The following is a 20483-nucleotide window of genomic DNA, read 5'->3' on the forward strand; positions in this document are numbered from 1 at the left end:
TTTGAGGATCTGTGATAATTAAAATTAATTAATTTTTCCAATAATTAAAATGCTTTATTACAAACAGAAGAGATTCTGCAGATGATGGAAATCTGGAACAACACACAAAAAATGCCAGGGGAAGTTAGCAAGTCAGGTAGCACATGTGAAGGGAAATAAACCAACAATATGTAGGGTGAAATCCTGATAAAGGGTCTCGGCCTGAAACGTCAACTGTTTATTTCACTGCATAAAAACTGCCTGACCTGCTGAGTTCCTCCAGGATTTTGTGTGCTATTTAAATATTTGTATTTGTTCTTATATCTGTTCTAATTCACCTGTGTTGCTAAGCATGCCTTTATTTAAATCTGTCTATAATCTACAAATTGTGAGATTTATCACATTTGTCTCCATGTTGTTACAGATTGCCACGTTATCATTATCAAGGATGGCAACCTCCCTTTCAAAACAACACAATGAAGGTATTACACATCCGTGATGCAATAACGCTCACGCTCTCTTGCCGCGTCTGACTGCTGCCTGAGTTTGCGCAGTCGCGAGGGACGCCATTTCCATCCGGGATAAGACCCTGGGCTTCTGTTAACCCGTGAAGTACCAGGTTAGAAGTGGCGGCCGTTACTACGGAAAGAGTGGTAGCTACAGACCGCAGCAAACACACATGAGTCTGTGAGTATGTCGGCGGGGCAGGGTGGGCTTGTTGGGGTTGGGAGGGGGGAGAGAAGGTGGTGCTGGACGGTGGATGGAGCGAAGCCGTGTTTTTTTCCCCATCTCCTCTTTTTTCTAGGCTCCTGCAGTTTCGCAGGCCGCACGGTTAGGCTTCATTACCAATAAAACTTTCCGCCAGCCGTTGTACCCTCCCAAAGTTCCTTCCCCCGCGCAGCTCCTCTGGTCTTGGGCCGATCAGAGGTGTGGTTGGGTTCTGGAGCTGTTCTGCGCTGACTGGACCTGCCCGGGGCAGTGTATATGGGTGCTCCTTAACATGTTGGAACCACCTCCAACAACACCCTTTCAAAGGTGACTTGTGGGTTTGTTTGCCTACTCGAATGGAAGTCAGCTTTTCAGTCTTTGGGACGGCACTATTTGTTTGTTGTATATTAGCAGAAACGTGGGCTTTCTGTGCCTGCATAGTTTTGTGTGGTAATTTTTTCTAATTTTTCTAACTGTCATGGATTTCAATGTTTCCCCCAACGATTGGGACGATGAATGAATTCTTCCTCGCCACTCTGAGGTCACTAACTCCTGTGATGTCACAACAGAAAATGGTTGTAGATCAGTTTAAGTGTCAACAGATCAAATAAATTGCTGCTCTGTTTACTTCAACGGTTGGATTACACTAAATCTTTAGCTTTCAATAGAAAGTCTAGGTGAGTGACACTTTTTAGTCCTTTCGTTAACAGGGATAATCTTGAGTGTAATGTTGTTTTCTGGATGACAAATTACCTCATACTCACTGTTATTCTCTGACAGCCTTATTGGTCAGCAGTTAGCACGCAACTGTGTTTTGTTGAAGCAGTGGCAATGAATTAGGTGAGGATTTTGATGGATTGTGTTTGTGGTACAAAAATGCAAGTCGTTTGCCCCTACCAGCTTACAGTGTCATGGGTGAGTACGGTCTTTGACTCTAGCTTTGCCGCCTTTGCTTTTTTTTTAACTATCCAAACATCTATTGATGTACTTTAAACATCAAATTCCCACATTGATGTGATATACATGAAGATGTAAGTTGCAGGAGTAGGCCAAATGGTCTCTTGAGCCTGTTCTGTCATTATAGTGTTGGTCTCAACGCCACTTTCCCACATTATTTTCCTTGCCCCTGCACAATATATGTAGCAGCAATCATTTCACCAATATGTATCATTAACAGTGGTCAATTACTTTTAAAAACATTTTTTCAAAGGAGGAAATGTAGAATAAAGAATTGAAGCATCAACAGTGAAAAGGAGAATGAAAATTACAATAGGCTTTGAGCAGACGGAACAAGCTTCAGGATAAGGTAAAAGTTCAACCTGGCTTCCAGCCAGCAATATTGAAGTTAAATAGAGCAGTTATTTATTTATTTTTTAAAATTTTATTTTATAAATTTTTTTAATTGTAGACAACAAAGAATGTTTTTGGGTCAGGATTGATTTTTTAACTTCAACAATTAATTTATGGAAATTCGGTGTCCTTTAATGTTTAGAATTCCAGGGCTTTGCAACAGGAATTCAAACCAAATTTTCCTACTTCTGGAGCTATAAATATAACAGTTCTACAGCACATTATAGGCCCTTTGGCCCACAATGTTGTGCTGACCAATATCTAGCTGCCTTTTGAATATCTTGAATATAAATCTATGACATTCCACTCATTTAAATAAATCTTAGGCAGATTTTGAGCATTCCTTAGTGTTAGGATTGTTAATGGCATTTACAAGAAATAATATTAAGGCAAACTACTTTCTATTTCTAAGTACCAGACAATATCTGTGGAAAGTGAAACAGAGCGAATGTTTTCGGTCAAAGACCTTTCAGCAGAATTAAGATTTTCTTCTACTTTTTGTTTCAAAATGAGCTTTGATGCTGTATAAATCTTTTTTTTGGGGGGGGGCACTTATTGCTACCTTGTGATAAACGTAAGCTAAATCAGTCTAAAAGTGTTAGTGACTTAATGAGTTGTGTGGAAGAAATTGGATTCTGCTTTTGTGTGTGGGTGGGAGGGGTTGAAGTTAATATTAGAAACTTAATATACTAAAACCCTATTCATCCTAAGTTTTACTCTTAAATCCTTATGATCATTGACCTGAATATGTTTTGTTTAGATAATTTTGGGAAAAGTCTGCGTGTTACTGTGAATGTGGATATCATCCATCAAACTGGTCATTTTCCAGTTTTAAAATTTTAATAACTGCACTCAGTATTTGCTCCAAGATGGTTCACATATGCATAATATCAATGATCATTGTTTCTTAAGAGGAGCTTAAACTAACATGTACAGCTTTTATCAACAGTTAGTATAATCTGTTTGAGGCTTTGATAGAAGATTTTAAATGGTTAAGTATTTAAGTGGTAAGTACAAGAATAATGTGGCTAATTAATCTACATCTTGTCCCCTACAAATTTGATTGGCCAGTTGATTCTTCTACAGTTTGTGGAAGATAGTGGCATTCCTAAATTCCAATACTCTATTGTCAAAAACCAATCTTGGCCATTTTTTACATTCCAAAAATACTTGGTGTATTATTCAGGTGTATGTTGTGACTGACACTGACTCACACAGAAGCTGCAATTTATGAGTATTCTAGCAGTTCCTTGCTAGGTGCTCCAGTTGCTGGCACACAAAGCATGTCCTCTGTGTCTTTGCAGCAGCTATATGTACTACAACCACTTTACAACTTTTTTTCTCCCACCTCTGATCTATCTCTCGAGCCCATCATACTATTTCAGGGTAAGTTGATCTCACACTTCTCCCCAAATCAAAAACTTCCTATTTGACTGAGCTTAACCCTTCAACATTTTGCGGAAGAATGGAACATCCCTCCCAGTTTGTTCAGCCCCCAAGTACTGTCCATGTGCTCAATATTTACACTCTGCATAATTCATTGCATGTTAATCAGCTCTCTGAACCACTGACATTATCATTCTCCATTATTCTCACTTCCACCTTAAAGCAGTGATATCTTTCCTCATTAATAGCATTCCCATGTATGATTTCACATTCCCCAGGCCATACATATTCCACGGGCACCTTGCTATAACCAATGCATATGTTCTTTGGGTGCATTTTGTGGATTTCAGCAATTTCAGAATTGGGTTTAATATCACCAGCATTTGTTGCGAAATTTGGTAATTTAGCAGCAGCAGTACAAAGCAATACATGATAAATATAGAAAAAAAATATGAATTACAGTATGTGTGTGTATGTATATTAAATTGTTAAATTAAAAATAGTGCAAAACAAATTAATTAAAAAAAAGTGATGGCTTCAATGTCCAATTAGATATTAGGTGGCAGAGGGGTTCTTTGTGCTTGCACCAGAATTCTGCATTCCCACAAGCAATCAAGGGCAGCCCAGATAAAATGCTCTAATTGTCCCTGAAGGACGAGGGTCTGTGAATGGTAGTAGTCAGAGTTGAGGGAGGGCTGGCTGGAGTTGTCAAGATACTAGAAAGATACACCCTCAACAAATAAGTACTCCATTTTGAGTACTGTTCGGGGGGGGGAGGGGTGCGACCTACCTAGGGGAAGCAGTGGCAACTGTGCCTGTGGCTCAGTGGGAACTGAAGAGGGTGGCAGCGGTAATAGGGGACTCTATAGTTAGGGGGACAGACAGGCGATTCTGTGAATGCAAAAAAAGAAACATGGATGGTCATTTGCCCCCCAGGTGCTAGGGTCTGCAATGTTTCTGAATGTGTCCACAATATCCTGAAATTGGAGGGTGAGCAGCCAGAAGCTGTGATATACATTGGTACCAATGGCATAGGTAGAAAAGTGGAGAATGTTCTGAAAACAGAATATGGGGAGTTAGGAATCTGAGAAGCAGGATCTCAAGGGTAGTAATCTCAGGATTGCTGCCTGTGCCACACGATAGTGAGGATAGGAATAGAATAAGGTGGCGGATACATGCGTGGGTGAAGGATTGGAGCAGGGGTCAGGGATTCAGATTTCTAAAACATTGGGACCTCTTCTGGGGCAGGTGCGACCTGTACAAAGGGATGGATTACACTTAAGTCTGAGGGGGGCCAAAATCCTTTACTGGAGCTGTTGGGAGTGGTTTAAACTAAAAATGGCAAGGGAATGGGAACTAGGATGATAGAGCTGAGGATGAGCCAGCGGATTTACAAGTAGATGATGGATGTAACATGAATGCAAGGAAGGACAAGCCCGTGATTGGGTACAAATGCAGACAGAGCAAAGGGTTAAATTGTACCACAGACACAAAATTCAATGTAGGACTGAAGGTGTTGTATTTAAATGCAGATAGCATTCGGAATAAGGTGGATGAACTCGTAGTGCAATTAGAGATTGGTCGGTATGACATCATTGAGTCATGGCTGAAAGAAGGTCAGAATTGGGAACTTAATATCAAAGGATATACTTTGTATTGAAAGGATAGGCAGAAAGGCATAGGCGGTGGTGTGGCTCTGTTGGTTAGAGATGAAATTGCATCTTTGGAAAGAGGCGACATGGGGTCAGAAAGTGTTGAATCTTTGTAGGTGGAGTTAAGAAACTACAAGGGGAAAAAACATGGGAATCGTATATAGTCCTCCAAATAGTAGCCAAGATGTGGGGTTGAGATTGCAAAGGGAGCTGGAAAGGGCATGTAATAAGAATAATGACACAATTGTAATGGGGACTTCAATATGCAAGGGGATTGGGAAAATCATGTTGGGTGTTGGATCGCAAGAGAGGGAAGTTGTTGAATGCCTATGAGATGGCATTTTAGAACAGTTGAGCCTTCTCAGGGAAAGGCCATCTTAAATCCAGATCTTCTTAGGGTGCTCAACGTCAGGAAACGCTTAGGAGGCAGTGATCGTAATATGATTGAATTGATACTGCAATTTGAGAAGGAGAAGCGTAAGTGACATGTATCAGTATCAAAATGGAATAAAGGGAGCTTTTCCAGGTGGATTGGATGAGGATACTGGTGGGGATGATGGTAGAGCAGAGGTGGCTAAGGTTTCTGGGAATAGTTCACTAGGTGCAGGATAGATATGTCGCACAGAAGTAGTAGTTCTCAAATGGTAGGGGTAGACAACCGTGGTTGACAAAGGAAGTTAAGGACTGCATAAAAGCCAAGGAAAGGGCATAAAAGGCAGCAAAAGTGAGTGGGAAGTTGGCTGGTTGAGAAGCTTTTAAAATCCAACAAAAGGCAACTAAAAAAAAACTATAAGAAGGGAAAAGGTGAAATATGAGGGCAAACTATCCAATAATGTAAAGCAGGATACAAAAAGTTTTTTTCAGTTGTATAAAGAGTAAAAGGAAGGTGAGAGTTGATATTGGACCACTGGAAAATGATACTGGTGAAGTAGTAATGGGATACAAAGAAATGGCAGATGAACCTAATGGGTAATTTGCATTAGTCTTCACTGTGGATGGCACTAGCCGTCTGACAGAAGTCCGTGAGCCGAAGTGATAGGCCAACTCAAAGGTCTTAAGGTGGATAAGTCAATTCGACCAGATGGACTAATCTCAGCGTCCTAAGAGAGGTTGCTGAAGAGATAATGGATGCATTGGTCATAATCTTTTCAAGAATTACTTGATTCTGGCATGGTCTCAGAGGACTGGAAAATTGTAACTATCACTCCACTTCTAGGAAAAGAGTCCTGCCCAAGGGTTTTGGCCCAAGGGTTTTGGCCCAAAACGTCAACTGTACTCTTTTCTTAGATGTTGTCTGGCCTGCTGAGATCCTCCAGCATTTTGTATGCGTTGCTCGGATTTCCAGCAACTACAGATTTTCTCTTGTTTGTGATTGGACTCCACTCTTTTAAGAAGGGAGGAAGGCAAAAGAAATGAAATTATTGTCCAGTTAGCCTCAGTGGTTGGGGAAAGTGTTATTATTAACGATGGGGTTTCAGGGTACTTGGAGACTAATGGTAAAGTAAACCAAAGTCAGCATGGTTTCTGTCAAAGGAAGTCTTGCCTGACAAATCTGTTGGAGTTCTTTGAGGAAATAACAAGTAGGGTGGACTAAAGAGAGGCAGTTGATGTGATATACTTGGATTTTCAGAGTGCATTTCATAAGGTGCCACACATGAGACTGCTTAACAAGATAAAATCCCATGGTGTTACAGGAAACACATTGGCATGGATAGAGCAATGACTGACAGGCATGAGGCAGTGAGTAGGAATAAAAAGGGCCCCTTTTCTGGTTGGATGCCAGTGACTAGTGGTGTTCCTTAGGGGTCAGTATTGGGACCACTACTTTTCACATTGTTTGTCAATGATTTGGATAATGGAATTGATGGCTTTGTGGCAAAGTTTGTGAATGATATGAAGATAAGTGGATGGGTAGGTAGTGCTGAGGAAGCAATGTGATTGCAAAAGGATTTAGACAAATTGGAAGAATGGGCAAAAAAGTGGCAGATGAAACAAGTGTTAGGAAATGTATGATTATGCATTTTTGGTGAAAGGAACAATATTATCCCCTATTATCTAAATGGGGAGAAAATTCAAACATCAGAGTTGCAGAGGGACTTGGGAGTTCTTGTGTGAGGCTAACAGTAGGTTAATTTATAGGTTAAGTCTGTGGTAAATAATGCAAATGCAATGTGGGCATTTATTTCAAGGGGAATAGAATATAAAAGCAAGGAGATAATGCTGAGGCTTTATGAGACGCTAGTCAGGCAGCACTTGGAGTATTGTCAACAGTTTTGGGCCCCATATCTCAGAAAGGATGTGTTGTCATTGGAGAGAGTCCAGAGGAGGTTCACGAGGATGATTCCGGGAATGAAGGGGTTAACTTATGAGGAGCTTTTGGCAGCTTTGGGCCTGTACTCACTGGAATTTAGAAGAATGCAGGAGGATCTTATTGAAACCTACTGAATGTTGAAAGGACTAGAGAGGGTGGATGTGGAGAGATGTTTCCTATGGTGGGGGTATCCAGAACTAGAGGGCACAGCCTCAAAACTGAGGGGCGACTTTTTAGAACAGATGCAAGGAGGAATTTTTTTTTCAGCCAAAGAGTAGTGAATCTATGGAATGCTCTGCCACAGACTTAGTGGAGGCCTAGTCTGTGGGTATATTTAAAGCAGAAGTTAATTGTTTCCTGATCAGTCAGGGCTTCAAAGGATATGGCGAGAAGGCAGGTGTATAGGTTTGAGTGGGATCTGGGATTGGCCATGACGAAACGGCAGAGCAGAGTTGATGGGCTGAATGGCCTACTCCTATGTCTTATGGTCTTGTGTGTCTGGGTATAGCCTCTCTGAAATATTTCCACACTAACTGGGTGGCACTGTAGTGTAGTGATTAGCGTAACACTTTACAGAGCAGATGACCCAGGTTCAATTCCCATTGCTGTCTGTGAGGAGTTTGTGTGTTCTCCCTTTGATCGTGTGGGTTTCCTCCAGGTGTACTGGTTTCCTCTCACATTCCAAAGATGTACGAGTTAGTAGGTTAATTAATTGGTCACATGGGTGTAATTGGGTGGCACGGTCTCATTGGGCCAGAAAGGCCTGTTACTGCTCTGTATCTCTAAATAAATAAAAATAATTTTCATATGAAGCAAAAGACAAGGAAAGGATAACGCTGAAACAGTACATATTGTACTTAAAACCCAAGAGCATGGACTCTGCAATCTCCCACTTCTTTGCCTCTGAACTTGTGATTGCTTTTGTATTCCTTTTCACAAAACTATGACACGCCCACACCCACATCCCTATACAGTCTCTTGAATGAGTACATACACATCTTGGCGTCCTGAACGATCAGTAACTACCTTTCGGAACTGGTGACCCTGTCTCATCAACTACCCAATGCTGCCTGACAGCTGATCCCTTTCACAGGGGCACAGACAGTCCCCCCTCCTCCTCTTACATCTACCAGTTCAGCTCTCTGCTGTGTTTTTTGATAATAGTGGATCTTAAAGTAACGTTGCTCTGTAAATACTGTGAAATACTCCAACTGAGGTTTTATGATTTCCCAGAACCACAGGAGTGTCACTTGAATCTTTTGAATTTGATCAGTGTCTTTAGTTTATTTAAAGTTCCTGTACCTTCTAAATTGTTTTAGACCACTATAATACAGTCTATTCCTAGTGGCCTTTTAATGCTGTGGATGAAATTTAAAGCTGCGCTGCATGCAGTAGGTGAAATGCTGTTAGTTAATTTACTGAGGAAGGGACCTAAAGCAATGTTTGCTTAATCACATGATGGCACCTGTGTTCTCAGATAATTGTTAACAGTGGATTACAGGAACATTTATCATGCACAGAAGGAATCTTTTCTGCTACACCAACCTTGTAGCGTATTTTGGCATTGTGCATTTAGATTCAGATCTGGGGGGAAAAAGCAGTATCAGATCAATGAAAATTTGACACATTAGATCTAATTTGTATTTATTTCACACATGAATGATTTGTCTGTGCATGATTTCATGTCACGTATATGATGTCTATGAAAATTCTGAAATAAAGGATGAGAAATGTCTAACCTTGGCAGAATTCCAAAATGTTAATTTTTAAATTCCACCATTGCAAATCGATTCCTTGTCCCTGGTCATCTGTTACTGTTGCGTGCCACATATAACCAGACAGCCTCTGGCCCATGATGTCCATGCCGACCAGTTTGAATCCAAGCTAATCGCGTCTGTCTATACATGGTCTACATTCCTCCATTAAAGGCCTCACTTTTGTTCCCCTTTGTCTGCACCTCAGTGAGTTCCATGCCCGCCACTATGACGAGCTCTTCTTCTGTCTCTATTGTTGCTCCTGTCGCTGAGCCCGCTTCTTTGCCAAGGATTCCACACCCAGTGCTTATGACCCCTTCTCGCGTATTCAGCCCTCCTCGTCCTCGACACGCCCCTCTGGTTTTCTGTCTGCTCTGGATCTTTTCATCTCGAACTGTCAATGAGACATTAACCAACCATCTTGACTTCAGCACTCTTCTCTCCTCCTGTAACATTACCCCCTCCAAACGCACTGCCCTCCACTCTCTGTGCACCAATCTCAACCTTACATCAAACCTGCAGACAAAGGAAATGCTGTTGTAATGTGGCGCACTGACCTGTACCTTGCTGGTGCCAGGCAGCAACTGTCAGACACCACCTCATACCTATCCCCTGAGGAGGACCTCACTCAACACCACTAGAAAACTCTCTGATATCATCACTGACCTCATTCACTCTGGAGAACTCCCAACCATTGCTACCAAACTTCGTTCCCTTATACTGCACTACTTGCTTCTACTTCCTACCCCAGATCCACAAACTGGACCATCCGGATATGTCTATTGTCCCTGACTGGTCCAGCCCTACTGAACTTGTGTCCTCGTATCTTGATTCCATTCTCTCCCCCTTGGCTCCCACCTACATCTATGACACTTCCCATGCTCTCGATCTCCTTGGAGACTTTCAATTCCCTGGCCCTGACCACCTCATTTTCACCATGGATGCCCAGTCTCTATACACTTCCATTCCCCTATCAAGAAGGCCTCCAAGCTCTCTGCTTCTTTCTTAACAAAAGAACCACCCAATCCCCCTCCTCTGGCAGAACTGATCCCCACCCTGAACAATTTTTCCTTCGGCTCCTCCCACTTTCGCTAAACTCGACGGGCAGCCATGAGCACAGACTATGCCTGCCTCTTCGTTGGCTATGTAGAACAGTCTATGTTCGAAGCCTTTCCTGGTTATGCTGCTCAACTCTTCCTCTGCTCCATTGACAACTGCATTGGTGAAGGCACCCATGCTAAGCTCGTCAATTTTATCAACTTTGTCTTGTTAGCTTCAACCCTGCCCTGCATTCACTTGGTCCATCTCTGACACACCCTCCCCTTCCTTGACCTCTCTGTCTCCATCTTTGGAGACAAAATGTCAATTGACATCTTTTAAAAACATGCTTCCCAGGGTTATCTGGACGAGTGGCACTGAGTCTGGCCCTGTGACTCAGAAGGGTAGGGACCAGAAGAGGGGGGCAGTGGTAATAGGGGACTGTATAGTTAAGGGGATAGATGGGCAATTCTGTGGATATGGGAAAAAAACAAGGATGGTAGTTTGCCTCCCAGATGCCAGGGTCATGATGTTTCCGAGCATGTCCACAATATTCTGAAGCGGGAGGGTGAGCAACCAGAGGTTGTGGTGTGTATATTGATACCAATGACATGGCTAGACAAAGGGTGGAGGTCCCAAAAGCAGAATACAGGGAGTTAGGAAGGAAGCTGAAAAGGAGGACCTCAAAGGTAGTAATCTCGGGATTGCTGTCTGTACACGCAACAGTGAGTATAAGAATAGAAGGATTGGAACAGGGGGCAGGGATTCAGGTTTTTCGATCATTAGGACCTCTTCTGGGGTGTGACCTGTACAAAAAGGACGGGTTGCACTTGAATCCGACAGGGACCAATATCCTGGTAGGGAGGTTTGCTAATGCTATTGAGGAGGGTTTAAACTAAATTTGAAAGGGGGTGGGAACCGAAGTGAAGAGGCAGAGGATGGGAGGTTGGAACACAAGTAGAGACAGCTTGTAGGGAGTTTGTGAGGAAGGATAAGCAGATGCTAAAGCAAAGATGCACTCAGCCTCATGGTTTGAGATGTCTATTTTAATGCGAGGAGTATCGTAAACAAGGCAGATGAACTTAGAGCGTGGATCAATATGTGGAACTGTGATGATGTAGCCGTGACAGAGACTTAAGGCTGATTTATACTTGTGCGTCAACTTGACGCCGTAGGTACGGCGTCACTGCGAATCCTACGCAGAGCCTACGCCGTAGCCTGACGTGCACCTCTCCCAAAATGTAACTACGCGTCGCAGCAATGCAGACCACAACAACTGTGATTGGTCCGCCTGGTAGTATCGCATTTCCTCCTACGCTGCAATAGGTTCCCATTGGCCGACTGAAGGTCAGGGAAGGAACTCTGTCTGCAATGCTTTCCATAAAGCTTTACAGACCTCCGAAATTATGGAGGACACATTTTGCTTTTACGAGAAAAAACGCTCGCTTTAAACTTGTTTACCCTGAGAAAGACTACCATGACCATGAAGCCTTGCACAGGCAGGTGTGTGCACATGCGCGACGTGCCTGAATTGCAGAGCGACGCAGACACACCAACGTACAAGTATAAATGCTCACAACGTAGGCTACTTGCGTAGGTTACGGCGTTGAGTTGACGCACAAGTATAAATCAGCATTTAGATGTCTCAGGAGCAGGAATGGCTGCTGAGTGTGCCAGACTTTAGATGAGAGGGAGGCAAAAGAGGTGGGGACATGTCATTGCTAATTAGAGATAGTGTCACGGCTGCAGAAAAGGAAGAAGTCATGGAGGGATTGTCTTCTGAATTAGTGTGTGTGGAAGTCAGAAACAAGAAAGGGGCAATAACTCTACTGGGTGTTTTTTTTTTAATAGACCCCTCCCAACAGTAACAGAGACATCGAGAAGCAGATAGGGAGGCCGATTCTGGAACTTGTACTTTATACTTTATTGTCGCCAAACAATTGGTACTAGAATGTACAATCATCACAGCGATATTTGATTCTGGGCTTCACACTGCCTGGATTACAAATATTAAATATTAAAAATTTAAATGATAAATCATAAATAGAAAATAGAAAAATAGGAAGTAAGGTAGTGCAAAAAAAACTGAGAGGCAGGTCCGGATATTTGGAGGGTACGACCCAGATCCGGGTCAGGATCAGTTCAGTAGTCTTATCACAGTTGGAAAGAAGCTGTTCCCAAATCTGGCTGTACGAGTCTTCAAGCTCCTGAGCCTTCTCTCGGAGGGAAGAGGGCCGAAAAGTGTGTTGGCTGGGTGGGTCGTGTCCTTGATTATCTTGGCAGCACTGCTCTGACAGCGTGCGGTGTGAAGTGAGTCCAAGGACAGAAGATTAGTTTGTGTGATGTACTGCGCCGTGTTCAGAATCTCCTGCAGCTTCTTTTGGTCTTGAACAGGACAACTTCCGTACCAGGTTGTGATGCACCCTAGAAGAATGCTTTCTACGGTGCATCTGTAAAAATTAGTGAGGGTTTTAGTGGACAGGCCAAATTTCTTTAGTTTTCTCAGGAAGCGAAGGCGCTGGTGGGCCTTCTTGGCAGTGAACTCTGCTTGGTTGGACCAAGTCAGGTGATTTATGATATTGACCCCGAGGAACTTAAAGCTTTTGACCTGTTCCACTTGTGCACCACCGATGTAAATTGGGTTCTGTGGTCCGCTACTCCTTCTGAAGTCAACAACCAATTCCTTCGTCTTGCTGACGTTGAGGGATAGGTTATTGTCTTCGCACCATACCACCAGGTTCTTAATTTCCTCTCTGTACTCAAACTCATCATTACCTGAGATACGGCCTACAATTGTTGTGTTATCAGCAAACTTATCTATTGAGTTTGATGGAAACCTGGCTACACAATCATGGGTGTACAGTGAGTACACAGCCTTGTGGGGCACCGGTGCTCAGAGTGATTGTAGAGGAGAGCTTGTCCCCTATTTTTACAGCCTGGGTCCTGTCTGTGAGGAAGTTGAAGATCCAGCTGCAGATCTGAGTGCTAAGGCCCAGGTTCCGGAGCTTAAGAATCAGTTTATTTGGAATGATGGTATTAAAGGCAGAGCTGTAGTCAATGAAAAGGAGCCTTACGTATGCGTCTTTATTCTCCAGGTGTTCTAAGGAGGAATGTAAGGGTTAGAGAGATGGCATCTGCCGTTGACCTGTTGCTCCAGTAGGCGAATTGCAAAGCGTCGAATAGTAGCAAACAGTGCAATAGTAACAGGGTTGTTGTGATGGAAGATGATAACTTTCCTAATATTGATTGGCGTCTCCTCAGTGCAAGGGGTTTAGATGGGGTGGAGTTTGTTAGGTGTGTTCAGGAAGGTTTCCTGCCACAATATGTATGTAGCCCACCCTCAGGGTTGCTCGGCTCGCTGTCGTCTAGGGAAATAGCCTCGGCCCCGCCAAACTGGGTAATAGTTTGTGTGGATGCTGTGTGATGTACCCCACCCAGCCCAAATAACAGACAATACACCAGATATGATTAAATGATTTATAGTTTATAGATATTACTGGAACTATATAATTAAGAGAGAATAAAATATAAAAGGAAAATAAAAGGCGCCACACTTATCAAAGTTCAATCACTTCGTGCACAAAACAGTTGGAGCTCAAGGACTTTCCTCTTCACCCTGCGACCCCTCAGACCACCTCGACCAGCCGCCTGGGACCAACAACGGTGGTCGACCAGAAGCTCCACACGAGTCCGTCTCCATCTCCTCGCTGAACGCCCTCCTCGGGGTCCGAGCCCGTTAGCAGTCATCACAGCACATCATCCATCCTCTGTCTCGCTCTCCCACCTTCTACCCCAAAACCCCGTGCATACAGTATCTTCAAATACACCAAAACCATAACAACTATCCCAATTGGTTAATAGTACCCTCTTATCACACTCTAAACCAAAACAAGCTGCTAGCGCAAACTTTCTCAGCGTTTAACACAACAAAGCCGCATTCCCCAGATTAACATAACAAAGACGCCATTTTAATTAGCCTCCGCAGTAACATAAAAGTCGAAACCCCCTTACGTGTAGATGAATCAGTGAGAGGAGAGGTTGTACTTGATCTGCTGCTGCAAAATGAACCTGCTCAGGTGTCAGATCTCTCAGTGGGAGAGCATTTTGGAGGTAGTGACCACAACTCTTACCTCCTTCACCATAGTGCTGGAGGAAGGATGGGAGCAGACAATTTGGGAAAACATTTAATTGAGGTAGGGGGAAATATGATGCTATTAGGCAGGAACTTGGGAGCAGATGTTCTCAGGGAAATGCACTGCAGAAATGTGGCAAATGTTCAGGGAATGTTTGCATGGAGTTCTGCATAGGTCTCTTCCATTGAGGCAGGGAAATTGAATTGAATTGACTTTATTTTTTGCATCCTTCACATACATGAGTAAAAATCTTTACGTTATGTCTCCATCTAACTGTACCATGTGCAGTCGTAGTAATTTATAAATAGAACAGTCAACGTAACAGAAATACACTCAAATCAGCGTGTTAATCAGTCTGATGGCCTGGTGGAAGAAACTGTCCCGGAGTCTGTTGGTCCTGGCTTTTATGCTGCAGTACAGTTTCCCAGATGGTAGCACCTGGAATAGATTGAGGTTGGGGTGACTCGGGTCCCCAGTGATCCTACAGGCCATTTTTACATACCTGTCCTTGTAAATGTCCTGAGTCATGGGAAGTTCACAACTAAAGATGCACTGGGCTGTCCGCACCACTCTCTGTAGAGTCCTGTGATTAAGGGAAGTACAGTTCCCATACCAGGCAGTGATACAGCCAGTCAGGATGCTCTCAATTGTGCCCCTATAGAAAGCCCTTAGGATGTGGGGGCCCATACTAAACTACTTCAACTGTCTGAGGTGAAAGAGGTGCTGTTGTGCCTTTTTCACCACACAGCTGGTGTGTACAGACCACGTGAGGTCCTTGATGATGTGGATGCTGAGCAACTTGAAGCTGTTTGCCCTCTCAACCCCAGATCCATTGATCTCAATAGGAACCAGCCCGTCTCCATTCCTCCTGTAATCCACATCCAGCTGCTTTGTTTTTGCAACATTGAGGGAGAGGTTGTTTTCTTGCCACCACTGTGTCAGAGTTCTTCTCTGTAGGCCACCTCGTTATTGTTTGAGATGAGCCCAATTAATGTAGTGTCATCGGCAAATTTAATTAGCAGATTAGAGCTGTGGGTGGCGACTAGGGTCGCCAACTTTCTCACTCCCAAATAAGGGACAAAAGTAGCAGTCAAATACGGAAACAACAGGAATTCGGCAGATGCTGGAAATTCAAGCAACATACATCAAAGTTGCTGGTGAACGCAGCAGGCCAGGCAGCATCTATAGGAAGAGGCGCAGTCAACGTTTCAGGCCGAGACCCTTCGTCAGGACTAACTGAAGGAAGAGTGAGTAAGGGATTTGAAAGCTGGAGGGGGAGGGGGAGATGCAAAATGATAGGAGAAGACAGGAGGGGGAGGGATAGAGCCAAGAGCTGGACAGGTGATAGGCAAAAGGGGATACGAGAGGATCATGGGACAGGAGGCCTAGGGAGAAAGACGGGGGGGGGGGTGACCCAGAGGATGGGCAAGAGGTATATTCAGAGGGACAGAGGGAGAAAAAGGAGAGTGAGAGAAAGAATGTGTGCATTAAAAAGAGTAACAGATAGGGTACGAGGGGGAGGTGGGGCCTAGCGGAAGTTAGAGAAGTCAATGTTCATGCCATCAGGTTGGAGGCTACCCAGACGGAATATAAGGTGTTGTTCCTCCAACCTGAGTGTGGCTTCATCTTTACAGTAGAGGAGGCCGTGGATAGACAAGTCAGAATGGGAATGGGATGTGGAATTAAAATGTGTGGCCACTGGGAGATCCTGCTTTCTCTGGCGAACAGAGCGTAGATGTTCAGCAAAGCGGTCTCCCAGTCTGCGTCGGGTCTCACCAATATATAAAAGGCCACATCGGGAGCACCGGACGCAGTATATCACCCCAGTCGACTCACAGGTGAAGTGATGCCTCACCTGGAAGGACTGTTTGGGGCCCTGAATGGTGGTAAGGGAGGAAGTGTAAGGGCATGTGTAGCACTTGTTCCGCTTACACGGATAAGTGCCAGGAGGGAGATCAGTGGGGAGGGATGGGGGGGACGAATGGACAAGGGAGTTGTGTAGGGAGCGATCCCTGCGGAATGCAGAGAGAGGCGGGGAGGGAAAGATATGCTTAGTGGTGGGATCCCGTTGGAGGTGGCGGAAGTTACGGAGAATAATATGTTGGACCCGGAGGCTGGTGGGGTGGTAGGTGAGGACCAGGGGAACCCTATTCCTAGTGGGGTGGTGGGAGGATGGAGTGAGAGCAGATGTACGTGAAATGGGGGAGATGCGTTTAAGAGCAGAGTTGATAGTGGAGGAAGGGAAGCCCCTTTCTTTAAAAAATGAAGACATCTCCCTCGTCCTAGAATGAAAAGCCTCATCCTGAGAGCAGATGCGGCGGAGACGGAGGAATTGCGAGAAGGGGATGGCGTTTTTGCAAGAGACAGGGTGAGAAGAGGAATAGTCCAGATAGTTGTGAGAGTCAGTAGGCTTATAGTAGACATCAGTGGATAAGCTGTCTCCAGAGACAGAGACAGAAAGATCTAGAAAGGGGAGGGAGGTGTCAGAAATGGACCAGGTAAACTTGAGGGCAGGGTGAAAGTTGGAGGCAAAGTTAATAAAGTTAACGAGTTCTGCATGCGTGCAGGAAGCAGCGCCAATGCAGTCGTCGATGTAGCGAAGGAAAAGTGGGGGACAGATACCAGAATAGGCACGGAACATAGATTGTTCCACAAACCCAACAAAAAGGCAGGCATAGCTAGGACCCATACGGGTGCCCATAGCTACACCTTTAGTTTGGAGGAAATGGGAGGAGCAAAAGGAGAAATTATTAAGAGTAAGGACTAATTCTGCTAGACGGAGCAGAGTGGTGGTAGAGGGGAACTGATTAGGTCTGGAATCCAAAAAGAAGCGTAGAGCTTTGAGACCTTCCTGATGGGGGATGGAAGTATATAGGGACTGGACATCCAAGGTGAAAATAAAGCGGTGGGGGCCAGGGAACTTAAAATCATCGAAAAGTTTAAGAGCGTGAGAAGTGTCACGAACATAGGTCGGAAGGGATTGAACAAGGGGTGATAAAACAGTGTCGAGGTATGCAGAAACGAGTTCGGTGGGGCAGGAGCAAGCTGAGACAATAGGTCGGCCAGGACAGGCAGGTTTGTGGATCTTGGGTAGGAGGTAGAAACGGGAAGTGCGGGGTGTGGGAACTATAAGGTTGGTAGCAGTGGATGGGAGATCCCCTGAGCGGATAAAGTCGTTGATAGTGTGGGAGACAATGGCCTGGTGCTCCTTAGTGGGGTCACGATCGAGGGGTAAATAAGAGGAGGTATCCGCGAGTTGTTGCTGTGCCTCGGCAAGGTAGAGGTCAGTACGCCAGACTACAACAGCACCCCCCTTATCAGCGGGTTTAATAATAATGTTAGGATTAGTGCGGAGGGAGCGGAGAGCAGAGCGTTCCGAAGGAGTGAGGTTGGAATGGGGACAAGGTGCGGTGAAGTCGAGACGGTTGATGTCCCGTCGGCAGTTGGCAATAAAGAGATCCAGAGCAGGCAGAAGACCAGAGCGGGGTGTCCATGAAGAAGAGGAGGGTTGAAGACGGGAGAAGGGGTCATCGGTGGGGGTGGAAGAGTCCTTGCCGAAGAAGTAGGCTCGGAGACGGAGACGGCGGAAGAAAAGTTCCGCATCATGGCGAACACGGAACTCGCTGAGGTGTGGGCGAAGGGGGACAAACGTGAGGCCCTTACTGAGAACAGAGCGCTCTGCCTCCGACAGTTGAAGGTCGGAGGGGATGGTAAAGACCTGGCACGGATGAGAGCTGGGATCAGAGGGGGGAGGGGGGAGGCTGGGGGTGTCAGTGGAGAGGGGAGGGTTGGGGTGAGAGGAAGATGGAGCCTCTGAGGGCCCAGGAGCTGACCCTGGGATCTGAGGAAGACGGGGCTGCGGAGTGGTGGTGGGGGAAGGGGAGACGGGAGTCACAACAGCAGCACATAAAGACCCGGCCTGGAGTTCAAGGCTGGAGTCGCAGTTGGTGGTTGCGCGATCGCTTTGAATGTCTCCATGGTCGTTGCTGGAGTCCGGGTTTTGAATATGTCCTGAGGTGTTGGAGCCGCCGAGACCAACGGCAGGGGCCGCAACCGAAAGTCCATGCCTGCTAGCGTCGGGGCCGGCAGGCTCTGGAGTCCGTAGATGTAAGATCTTGCGATCTTTGCCTAACATGACAAAGTCAAAGAAACGGCGATTGCAGGCGTGGATCCGACGGAGGATGAAATAGCGGGTAGGACCATTACAGACGGCGAAGAAAGTGTCCCGAAGGTGTGGAAGGGTCTGGGATAGGGACACCAAGTACCTCCTCATGGCGGAGAGCGTCGCCTTCAGAGCTTGACGGGAGAAGCGGCGAGAGGCAGAGTCAATGAAATGTGAGTACCTGGGATCCTCAGAAGGTCCAAATTGAGAGGCTTGGAAACGAATCCTAAAGCCAACTGGAGTAAGTTGGCGACGGAGGCACGTTCCAAGAAAGGATACATGGCAGTGATAGCGAGTCAAATACGGGACACTTGTGCTTACCTCGAGAAAGACTCCCATGACCATGAAGCCTTGCACGGGCACCTGTCTGTGCGTACGTGACATGCGCATACGTGATGTATGCATGCGTGTACGTGCCGATTTTTTCCCTACAAATCGGTTTTGGCTTAATCTTCCCGATTCTGATACACTGTACATACGTTATTTATATAGGCTGTGTATTTATCATATCATTCCTGCTTTTACTATATGTTAGTGTTATCTTAGGTTTTGTATGTTATTGGTATGATTCGGTAGGTTATTTTTTGGGTCTGGGAACGCTCAAGAATTTTTCTCATATAAATTAATGGTAATTGCTTCTGCGCTTTATGCCATTTCGGCTTACGAACGGTTTCATAGGAACGTTCTACCTTAGCGGGGGAAATACGGGACAAGGGCAGTCCCGTATGGGACAAACCAATTTAGCCCAATATACGGGATGTCCCAGCTAAGACGGGACAGTTGGTAACCCTAGTGGCAACACAGTCATGGGTATACAGGGAGTAATGAAGGGGACTTAGTACACAGCCCTGAGGGGCTCCTGTGTTGAGAGTTAGAGGGGTGGAGGTGAGGGAGCCCACTCCTACCACCTGCCGGGGATCTGACAGGAAGTCCAGGTTCCAGCTGCACAAGGCAGGGTCTTGGATGGTAGAGTTAAAGAACCATGGTGTACAAAATATGTGGAAAATCAAGTTTAGAAAAGGTTATGAAAGGATCAAGAAACTAGGTACTGCCAGAGCTCTAGAAAATTACAAGGTTGCTAGGAAGGAGCTTAAGAATGGAATTAGGAGAGCCAGAAGGGGCCATGAGAAGGCCTTGGTGAGCAGGATTAAGGAAAACCCCAAGGACTTCTACAAGTATGTGAAAAGCAAGAGGATGAGCCGTGTGAGAATAGGACCAATCAGGTGCGATAGTGGAAAAGTGCGCATGGAGTCGGAGGAGGTAGCAGAGGTACTTAATGAATACTTTGCTTTAGTACTCACCAGTGAAAAAGACCTTGGCAATTGTGGGGATGACTTGCAGTGGACTGAAACATGAGTATATAGAAAGAGGATGTGCTGGGCCTTTTGAAAAGCATTAAGTTAGATAAGTCACTGGGTCTGGATGAGATGTACCCCAGGCTACTGTGGAAGTAAGGGAAGAGATTGCTGAGCCTCTTGCAATGATCTTTGCATCATCAGTAAGGACGGGAAAAGTACTGGAGGATTGGAGGGTTGCAAATGTTGTTCCCTTGTTCAAAAAAAGTAGAGATGACCAAGGAAATTATAGACCAGTGAGTCTTACTTCAGTGGTGGACAAATTGTTGGAGAAGATCCTGAGAAGCAGGATTTATGAGCATTTGAAGAGACATAATCTGATTAGGGATGGTCAGCATGGCTTTGTGAAAGGTAGGTCATGCCTTACAAGTCTGATTGAATTTTTTTGAGGAAGTAACAAAACACATTGAAGGTAGAGCAGTAGATGTAGTGTATATGGATTTCAGGAAGGCATTTGATAAGGTTCCCCATGCAAGGCTCATTCAGAAAGTAAAGAGGCACGGGATCCAAGGAGACCTTGCTTTGTGGATCCAGAATTGGCTTGCCCACAGAAGGTAAAGGGAGGTTTTAGATTGTTCATATTCTGAATCAAGGTCGGTGATCAGTGGTGTTCCGCAGGTATCTGTTCTGGAACCCCTCTCTGTGATTTTTAATA

At 45.0% G+C, this 20483-nt stretch overlaps 1 protein-coding gene across 10 annotated transcripts in view; it reads left to right on the forward strand.

Moving 5' to 3' along the window:
• Positions 1-532: 532 nt before the first annotated feature.
• The window catches only part of spop (speckle type BTB/POZ protein), a 133647-nt gene continuing 113696 nt past the window's right edge, over positions 533-20483 (forward strand). For 3 of the 10 annotated variants that reach the window (XM_063037893.1, XM_063037896.1, XM_063037895.1), the window contains exons 1-2: positions 544-666; positions 1898-1993. Coding sequence is in view for 1 of the 10 variants with exons in the window: in XM_063037888.1 (XP_062893958.1) it covers positions 659-666 (8 nt within the window). In the remaining 9 variants the exon portion in view is untranslated. Of the gene's footprint in view, positions 667-1229; positions 1365-1467; positions 1603-1897; positions 1994-20483 lie in introns of those variants that run through there. The other 7 variants (XM_063037889.1, XM_063037894.1, XM_063037890.1 and 4 more) reach the window with 6 other exon arrangements.

Source organism: Mobula hypostoma, chromosome X1 (assembly GCF_963921235.1).
Source record: "Mobula hypostoma chromosome X1, sMobHyp1.1, whole genome shotgun sequence".
In the NCBI taxonomy this organism is placed as follows: domain Eukaryota; kingdom Metazoa; phylum Chordata; class Chondrichthyes; order Myliobatiformes; family Myliobatidae; genus Mobula; species Mobula hypostoma.